General features: G+C 31.8%; 1 protein-coding gene and 1 long non-coding RNA gene across 2 annotated transcripts; one reads left to right on the top strand and one right to left on the bottom strand.

Moving 5' to 3' along the window:
- Positions 1-3,529: 3,529 nt before the first annotated feature.
- On the bottom strand, positions 3,530-6,840 carry LOC114719419 (uncharacterized). Its single transcript, XR_003737906.1, has 3 exons — positions 6,765-6,840; positions 5,733-5,890; positions 3,530-3,827 (listed from the first exon to the last, which is right to left on the bottom strand). It is a non-coding gene; the product is annotated as an uncharacterized LOC114719419 (long non-coding RNA).
- Positions 6,683-9,080, top strand: LOC114719417 (class V chitinase CHIT5b-like). Its single transcript, XM_028904912.1, has 2 exons — positions 6,683-7,940; positions 8,922-9,080. The coding sequence occupies exons 1-2, from the start codon at positions 6,836-6,838 to the stop codon at positions 8,945-8,947; spliced, it is 1,131 nt and encodes a 376-aa protein (XP_028760745.1). The 5' UTR covers positions 6,683-6,835; the 3' UTR covers positions 8,948-9,080.
- The last annotated feature ends 1,205 nt before the right edge of the window (positions 9,081-10,285 follow it).

Raw genomic sequence — 10,285 nt, 5'->3', positions numbered from 1 at the left:
ATGCTCCCAAAAATCTGACCCACCAAACATTTCTTTCTCCTATTCTGCGAAAGCTATCAGACATGCCCCCCAAACTCTTCCCTCTCTCACTCTGAAATCTCACTCGCACACTCTTCCCTTGTGCACTCTTAGAACTCATTGTCTGTTTGCTAGTTATGACACTTTAAAAAGTTGCGGAAGTCGTCTAAAGAAGATTCATAGTAGCCCATTGTGCTGGTTCTCTCACTCTCAAAACTCACATATAGATATGTTATTAGGCTTGAATGGATCTATTATTTCTCGAATATGAAAAGTCTTTGTTCTGTGGGATACTTGATTATTGCTTATTGTAGTAATAACGGGTATCTTGTTTGGCATATTTATAAATTTGAGAATTTTATTGCTTGAATGGGTGATATGAAAGCTTTGATGTTGTCAAAATATGTATTTGTATTGTAAATTTGGAAATTTGGAAATTTGAGTTGTCTAGGAAAATGACAATTTGGTGCTGTGAAAACTTGTATTTTTATTGTTGATTAGCAAATTCCTGTTGTAACTGTATACAATTAGGATATTGATAACAGAGATTAGTTTATTTACAAGTGAAGTTAGTAACTTCTCGCATAAAAGAAATATGAAGTTAGTTGCTATTGCGAAACTACAACAGATAAAGACACAACTAAAAAGAAAATGATGACATAGCAAATTGTTATGTTTTTTATTCGACATGTAATTTAAGCTACTTGAGACTATGTTAAAAGTTGTGTATAAAGAATTTGCACAATTTTCTTTTTAGAGAATATATATTATAAGCATGTTGCATGCCAATTAATTATAATTTTTAGTCTTTTTCCACCAATTTACAAGTATGTAATGTATTATTAACAATTGAAATTATGAAATTTGCAACAGGGATAAATTGATTTATTAGAAAAACTCGTTTCTTTGCAAATGAGCTAATGTAACTAAAAAGTTGAACATGATAAAATAACAAGTCTAGAGAGATTATTTACAAGTGAAATTAGGTAATTTACAACACGGATACGCATATTAACAATAAAAACTTATCTATTTGTAAGTAGACTCATCTAATTTAAAAAGTTGGACATGTTGATTCACAAGTTTAGGATGACATATTTGTAACTAAAATTAGAAAATTTGCAACACACATACATGTATGAACAACAGCAACACGTCCATTTGCAAGTGAGGTAGTTGAATTGAAGAAGTTGAACATGATTCACAAGTTTGGGAGCTTCTATTTGCAACTGGAATTAAAAAATCTGCAACACGCATACGTAAATTAACAACAACAATATATCCATTTGCAAATGAGGTAGTTGAATTGAAGAAGTTGAATGATTCACAAGTCTAGGAGGACCTATTTGTAACTGAAATTAGAAAATTTGTAACCAGAATATGTATATTAACAATAACAACACTTCCATTTGTAAGTGAGTTAGTTGAATTAACAAATTGATCACAAGTCTAGGAGTGAGTATTTATTCACAATTGGAATTAGGAAATTTGCAATAAGAATACGTATATTAACAACAAGAACTTGTCTATTTGTAAGTAAGCTAGTTGAATTGATAAATTGATCACAATTCTGGGAGCAAATATTCATTCACAACTAAAAATAGAGAATTTGCAATATGAACACGTGTTAACAACAAGAACACGTTATTTGCAAGTGAACTAGTTGAATTGACAAATTGATCACAATTTTGGGAGCGAGTGTTCATTCATAAGTGAAAATACAGAATGTGCAATAAGAATGTGTATATTAAAAATAAGAACACGTTCATTTGCAAGTGAGCTAGTTGAATTGACAAATTGATCATAATTGTGAGAGCAATTGTTTATTTATAGCTAGAATTAGAAAATTTGTAACAAGAATATGCACGTTACTAACTACATATCCTCCATTCGCAAGTAGAGTATTTAAAAGAGAAAGCTCATGCATAAGTCTGGATATTTCATTCCCAATTAGAATTAGGTAATTTGTAATAGGGATACATACCAGCAATAGAAATATGTCCATTCGTGAGTAGACAAAGTTTTTCATACATTTATATTGTTGCCAGCCAATTTTAGTGCAGTATTTGGGATAGTTTATCATCAAGTACTATCATGGAATTTTTTAACTATCACATCACTATGCAAAATAGATTCCAACCCATCACCAAAAATACCAAATGGGTTGTCGTAGCTACTTCCTTAACCAATCCAAAAATACATATTGATGTTCATTCATGTACAAAAATAGCTGTATATTAAAAAAAAAAAGACTATTTTCTACAATAAAATCACATAGGGTTTGGGTTATTACAAGTTTTTCTAGTGTGACTAGCTTCAACACATATTAAGCAATGATATACTTTCTTCTACTAGAATTGTGATTCAATCTTATCTTTCTAGTTCTAGACCTTCGAGGAAGGCGAGTACTCAATGGTGGTTGTAAGTTTTTCACAAATTCACCTCTCACATGAAAAATGCAAAATAATTGTTTTTTTAACTACCGCTGGCCATTTATAATTCGTAGTCGCACATAACTCAAGTATCAATTTCAATCAACTTTTAATAATTAAACACCGTTTACAATAGGAATTTGCGGATTGACACCAGAAATATAAGTTTTCACAACATCAAATTGCCTTTTTCCTAGATAACTCGAATTTGCAAATTTATAATACAAATACATATTTTTACAATATTAGAGCTTTCATATCACCCACTCAAGCAACAAGATTCTCAAATTTATAAATATGCCAGACAAGATACCCACTACTACTACAATAAGCTATAATCAAGTATCTCACAGAACAAAGGCTTTTTGTATTCAATAAATAACAAATCCATTTAAGCTTAATAACAAATGCGAGTTTTGAGACTGAGAAAACTAGCGCAACAAATGATAATGAATCGTCTGAACGACTTTCACAACTTTTCAGAGTGCCACAGCTAGTGCGATTGAGAAAGGGAAGAGTGTGTGAGTGAGATTTCAGAGTGAGTGAAGAAAGAGTTTGGATGGCAAGTCTGATGGTTTTCATAGGTTGATAGAGGGAACTGTTTGGTGGGTTAAATTTTTGGGAGCACGTTATGCAAAGTGAGAGAGGAAAGTTGTCAGAAATTTTGGTCTTTTTATTTTCAAATTACAAAAGAAGTATCATGAGCGGTAATAGCATTTTTTTATTCTTAAATTTATTTCATTTTTTCCTTTTTGCACAGAAATAATATTTCAGAATTATAAAAAGGCTCTTTGAAATAAATTGTCTAAGGTAGTCCTTAACAAAATTTTCCCTACATCTTTTATAATCTCAATAAATAAATCATTATCTTGATTATTATAATTTGGGAAAACATAGTTTTTACAATTATAATTTGTGTTCCAAAAGGTGCTTAATCTGATCTGACCCCAAAAAGAAAAAAAGAAAAAAGGTGTTTGGTCCGAAGAACAAGTTATTTCACTAAATCTTTCGTAAATCAATACCCAAGTGATTCGCAGGCTTCTAAAATCTTTTTTTTTTTTGACCAGAGCAGGCTTCTAAAATCTCACATCTAGCATTAATATTTTTTTGGTTTTTGGTAACAACATTGATGTAGCTTATAAATTTTTGAAATATAACCTGACTTTAAATTCATGCTCCGAAAACTCTTCTGATTCCGCAAGCTTTTTCTATCCTTTTTAACCCACTCCTTACCCCCCCGCCCCTCTTTTTCTTTTCCCTTTCTTTTGAAAAAAAAAAAATGAAACACATTTTTATGTAAAGATTTGTTCATCTTCCTCTTCATCTTCAAGCAGCAGGACGGTGGCACGTACAATTCAATGCAGCTCTAAGGAGATCCTGACAGAGAAAGAATGTAGGTAGTAAAATAAAGGTTAAGACATGAGTTGAAAACTTTGGCATCTTTTTATTTTTTTTTCATTCTCAAAATTTGGCATCTATCACTGAAAAAGGTTAATATTAAAACAAAAAAAATCTGATTGCAAAAATTTTACAAGCTACGCCCCCCACTGCTGGAAATTATAAGACATTTTTCTACTCTTTCCGTACCTAAAAAATATAAGACATTTTTGTAATTTATTTGTGATTAAATTACCCATTAAATAAGGGTAGACATAAAAAGATTAGGCAAGTTTTAATGATGTTTGACTATTTTCTTGAGGGGTGGAAGTTAGCAAAAAATGTCTTGTACTCCTCTAGTCTTTAATATAGGACTCAATTCTTGAGTTGGTTTTGATTCTAAATATAAGACCCATTTATTATATTTATTAATTTTCTCTAAATTACCTCTATAGATACTCTCTCAACCATAATCAAGTAGAAGAGAGAGGAGGTATTAAGAAAAATGATTATAGTATTTTAAAAAAAATGTATCACTTTTCTTATAATTAACTAACATACCTAGCTTCCTTAATCTAATCAAATTAGTTAAATGGGTCTTATATTAAGGACTGAAAGAGTAATTTCGAATGGAGAGAATATATCTTTCTATCCAAAGCATCATATAGATATTTGACGTGTTTTTAAGCACAGAAACACCTGGACGAGGTAAACCTCTTTCAAATCTTGAACATGTTTGAAATGAGCATCATTATCATGATAACTTGTTCATCGCTACGAATCTACCATAAACGCTCAATCACCAAAAATGAATCAGAGACCCCAGTGGAGTGATTGACATTTAATTCTAACAGATGATTACAAGTTATGATCATATTTGTAAATTGGTATAGAGATTTCACTTAAGAAGAGAAGCTACGTTTCAACATACAAGCAACAATATTAAGAGGTCGACATTTCTCAATATCCTAATTTCAAAAACATCTCAACAATCTCTCAATCATGCGAACCATCACCAAAATTTTTAAATAAATCTTGTATATCATCTGACTATCATTTGCTTTGGTTATCATTAATTCTACTAATTTCAAATACAACAAACGAGAAATCATTTTCAACTGTAAATGTCATAAATAATAAGTTTAGGAATAGAGATGAGAATTCATGCAAATTGCATGACTACTTATATAGTAAAGAGATTACTAAGAGACTCATATAGATGAATTTTCCTATATTAAAAAAATTGCTAAAGTTCAAAAATCTAAAAACAAAAGTATGTGGCATATGTTAATCCTACCTCAGGTTTTTAATATAAAATTAAAAACCAGTTGATTATTTTGAGAAAATTAAAATGATTAAATAAATTACTTAATTATAACATATGTTTCATGATCTCTCCAAATACTTATATGTATCATTATATTATATTAGTTTATAAGTAAAACAAATTAGTTTGGAAAAAAATAATAAATATAAATACTTTAAAATAATTTATTTAGCCTTTTTATTATCTCCAAATTAGTCAATTGGGTTTTATATTAGAAACAAGAGGTAGTAGTATATTTTTGCATTAATTAACATGCTAATTTAATTTTCACCTCCCAAGTAATCACTTCTAGATCTGTCCATGACAGGAAGCCTATATGTTCATATTTTGATTAAAAAAACAAACGACTTCAAGTAAAGATCAAGTTATCTATTTCCCACAAAATAAAATAATTTGCAAATTGTAGAATTGCCATAACCTCCTATGCTTATAAGCAAAGCAAATAGCCGAACAAGTTCTTCGTACCACCTCGTTGAACATTGGAGTTGTTTAACACAAACTAGCACTAACAATATAATATTCTAATATAGCCATGAATGAAAACAGCTTAGACTTTCATAAATAAGCAATTGGCTAACCTGGTCAAGCTACATCGAAGCAAGATAATGAAATGAAGTTTCTTTATATTTATACAAGTTGGATTGTTCTTGGAAGTTTGCTTGGCCGATCCCAAGAGCAACCGTGTATAGATTTTATAACTTTTGTTTCATCACCCTTTGAATGAGCAAAGACCAACCTGAAATTTAATGTAAGAAAATCAATGTTGATCTAAACAAATTCATAAAGTATATCTGATGCGTTCAGTCCAAAATCAAAGGCGGAAAAATAGGTGCAATCATGCAAGTCAAACATAAATTACTTCCAATAATTGTTTACTCTGCATCGAAACATGCCTTCTGACAACTGAATAGAATTCGCTATACATTAATCAATTACTGCAGCCCGGAAAGGCCTGTTTCGGTCGTTTTACAAATCTTTATTCTTGAGTCTATTCCTATCCCTGTTTCTGGCCAAAATTCAATTAAAATATTCACGTCAAACCGTGCAATTTCTAGTAAAATGTTAAAATATATGCTTACATCCATCGTTTAGCCCCTTGGACTTCCGGAAAATGCAACCACATTTGACAGGTCATTCAGTTCAGGATTTAACATTTCAAAGGGCAAGCTCAATTAAAAATTCCCCCGGCATACTTGTTCAGATGGATCAAACTAACACTAAAGGGTCACCACGGACGGCCTTGTGAAGTTCCTCACACTTGTCTAGCCTTGTGCAACCACAATTCATACAAGACAGACTTCAAAAAGAATCTTTTAAGGTAAAACAACCAATTTCTGCATATGATGACAGCTATAACTAATAACTTAATTCATATTATCTCCTATTCTTAATATAGAATTCTGTTTGACTTTTATTTTAATTCTAAATATAAAATCTCAATATATTTTTTCTTTCATATATTTATTTTTTTTTTCCCTTAAAATAGTTTAGTAACTTTTATATTTAGAACGGAGGATGAAGTATATTTTAGTCAGTTATATTCATGGATAAACTCCTCAGACCAAGAAGAGAACACGTCATGTCATGCAACAATTCTTCGGAATTCAAACCTCCTTAGTCTTTATATAGAGACCTCAAGAAGCTAGCCTTGCCCATCAACACAAAACTCCGTAGCCAAACCATGGCGGCAATAATAAACTTTACAAATTTCCTTCTCATCGCAGTTCTCTTGGCAGTGACCTCCAGAAGCACGACGGCGTTATCCAATTCAACTTCAGTGGTGAAAGCTGCTTACTGGTTTGAGCAATCGATCTTCCCTGCTTCAGCCATAAACTCATCGTTGTACACTCACATCTACTACGCTTTCCTTGTGCCAAACAGCATCACATACAAATTACAAGTTTCAAATTCAACGGCCGAAAGCCTCTCGAGATTCACGAGTAGCCTCAGCACCAAGACCCCTCCCCTAAAAACCCTCCTCTCCATCGGTGGAGCAGGCAGTAACCGCGCCGTGTTTGCTAAAATCGCCTCTAACCATACTTCACGAGAAACCTTCATAAATTCCGCCATTGAGGTAGCAAGAAATTTCGGCTTCGATGGGCTTGACCTAGATTGGGAATTCCCGCAAACTTCCACAGAAATGGATCACTTAGGCCTACTACTCCGAGACTGGCGCAGCGCAATTCTCGACGACGCCAAAAGCAGAGGCCAGCCACCACTGCTTCTTACCGCTGCCATGTATTTCGCCGTCGATTTCTTCCTATCCCTCACCGCCCGCACATACCCGGTGGCTTCAATCAACAGCAATATGGACTGGATCAACGTAATGTCCTACGATTATAACGGGGCGTGGAGTAACAAGACCGGGCCTTTAGCTTCATTATTTAACCCGAGAAGCAATGTAAACACCGTATACGGGCTTCGGTCGTGGATCCGGGCCGGGCTATCCCCCCGCAAGATTACTATGGGCATACCTCTTTATGGGAGAACGTGGGAGCTCAAGGACCCCAATCTGCATGGAATCGGGGCGCCAGCTGTTGGGAAGGGCCCAGGGAATGGTGCAATGGCGTACTTCCAAGTGGAGGAGTTTAATAGGCGAACGGGTGCCAGGGTGGTGCATGACGTGGACACGGTGTCAGTGTATTCTTATTCGGGAACCTCTTGGATTAGTTACGATAATGCACTAACTGTGACGGCGAAGGTTGGAGCAGCTCAGGCTTTTGGGCTTCGTGGGTATTTCTTTTGGGCTGCTGGTTTTGATGGAGACGGGAAAATCTCAACTCAAGGTGAATTTTTATTTATAATTTATAATTTTTTTTATGTTTTTAATTTTAGGGAAAATTGGGTTTTTTTTTTTTTTTAAATCCCGATAGCTTCGAGTTAGGCAAAACTCAATCTCTGAACACTCAGTGCATCTTGGTTGACTCCGTTGCATTTTAATTGTTGAACTTTAAAAAGAAAGTAGAATTTGATTAATGGGTTAAGAAAAATAACTCGTACTGTTCTGATAATAAATATAAGACTTATTTTATAGTATAATTTATATTATAAAATAAATTTTATATTTAACACTGGATGAGTACTTTCTAAACAAAACCCTTTCAAGGTAGAGGGCTTTCCTTCATATAGAGCTTGTGGAATCCAACTTAATCATATCAAATATCATATAATTTTTGTTAATTTTTTTTTGGCCAAACCAATATCATATAATTAGAAAAGAAGAGAGAAAGGGGGTCTACTGATTAAATTGTTACAAGGAAAATATATATATATATATATATATATATAGATTCCCCTGTTCTGAATTGTTTCAAGTCAAAATTTAAGGTGAGATAAATAATTTAGATTTGACAAAAGGTATAGTGTGTATTTTAAGAATAGAGCAATTTAATCTAGATTTGATTCAAAATATAAGGGGTCATCACATCCACTTTTGCCTAATACACCATTTTATTTATTTAATTAATTCAACAAGGAGACCATTTAATGCATAACTTTACATTTTGTTGACTACAAAAGTTTACTTTTAATTCATCTTTTAACCTCACATAAGATTTTATTTTTTAAATGCTGGCATGTTAACTTTGATTTTCAAAACAACAATAACTGTTAAAATTATCATTTAAGACTAGTTAAGAAATAACTTAAGAACTAATTAAGTGAAGAAACTAAACTGAAACCTCTAATCTAACTTATTTTTAAATTCAAAATGTACTTTATTCAATAATTGATCTGATTTTCAATAAATTGATTTTCAATATATGCAGCATCGAAGGCTTGGATCGTGGATTAAATGGGAGTGGATCAATGGCTGAGACGCATTAACCAATGTTGCTTTCATTTAAATTGAATGGGAATTTGGTAAATGTAGAATGTTAAAATGGGAAAGTCTCGTTTATTATCTGTCTGATTTTTTTTTAAAAAAATTAATTAATTTCTACATTTCATTTCAAGCTTTGTTCCATTTTCTGATGCCATATTAGGAGCTGCTCGATTGCTTAAAATGTTGTTCCAAAACAAAATAAAAAGTCACATATCCTATTTGTAAAATGAGTCAGTTCATGTACTCTGCGGATAAAAATATTTGCTATACCCTTGCCGACGGATTATGAATAAGAATAGAATACTCCTCCGGTCCTTAATATAGGACCCAATTCTTAAGTTGGTTTTGGTTCTAAATATAAGACTCATTTCTCATATTTATCAATTTTTTCTAATTACCCCTATAGATACTCCCTCAACCATAATCAAGTAGAAGAGGGAGAGAAAGTATTAAGAAAAATGATTATGGTGTTTTAGGAAAAATGTGTCACTTTTCTTATAATTAACTAACTTACCTAACTTCCTTAATCTAATCAAACTAGTTAAATGGGTCTTATATTAAAGACCGGAGGAGTAAAAACATAAGCGACATTTGTAAATTAAAAAACATAGTAGCGACTTGGGTCTGGCTTTGGTGATATTTAAGACTGACAAATTGTTTGTAAGTTTTAAGTTTTATGAATAAGATCCGATAAAAGATATACCCATCTGCACCTAATTAACTAATTTGAGTAGATTAATAATATTAGTTAAATCAATTAATATGATGTTTTTTTCTAAACACCCTAAGTATATTTCTTAATTCTTTTCCTTTCTTTCCTATTTGATTATTGTTAGAATTAATTTAGAAAAAAATTAAAAAATATGTGAAATATATCTTACATATAGGATCAATATTAATTCTCTAATTAAGTTCTATACTAAGGAATAGAGAGTAAAATATCACTGCACTCTCTTATGTGATAAATATAAGAGTTTGTAAGGAAAAAAATTCTATTGGTTTTATATAAATTCTTCCATGCTTTGCTTTTCGTAAGCTACAAAATTTTTTTGAATGGGTATGTTGCTTTTTATAAACTATACTTTGTATATATTTAAACATTTAACGTATCTTTTATTTTTACTCTTAATTAATTACATGTCTTTCTCATCTCTTTTTTCACTCATTCTCTCCGTCACCATATTTTTCATGAATAAGAATGTTTTTAAAAAAGAAGTTACATTTTTACATATTTATTGTCTTTAACAAATTTTAAATAAATTTTTTTTATCATAGGTTGTATTTTATAAAAAGGAATGGAGGAAGTAA

The sequence above is a fragment of the Neltuma alba genome, unplaced genomic scaffold, assembly GCF_004799145.2.
Source record: "Neltuma alba isolate B1F8T4 unplaced genomic scaffold, ASM479914v2 tig00011916_pilon, whole genome shotgun sequence".
Lineage (NCBI taxonomy): Eukaryota > Viridiplantae > Streptophyta > Magnoliopsida > Fabales > Fabaceae > Neltuma > Neltuma alba.
This window is presented reverse-complemented; position numbering and strand designations above follow the sequence as displayed.

Bases quoted from the DNA above. Each gene is read 5' to 3' on its own strand.
- LOC114719417 (XM_028904912.1), top strand. From the start codon at position 6,836: ATGGCGGCAATAATAAACTTTACAAATTTCCTTCTCATCGCAGTTCTC. The intron at 7,941-8,921 runs GTGAATTTTTAT...CAATATATGCAG, and splicing joins CGGGAAAATCTCAACTCAAG to CATCGAAGGCTTGGATCGTG.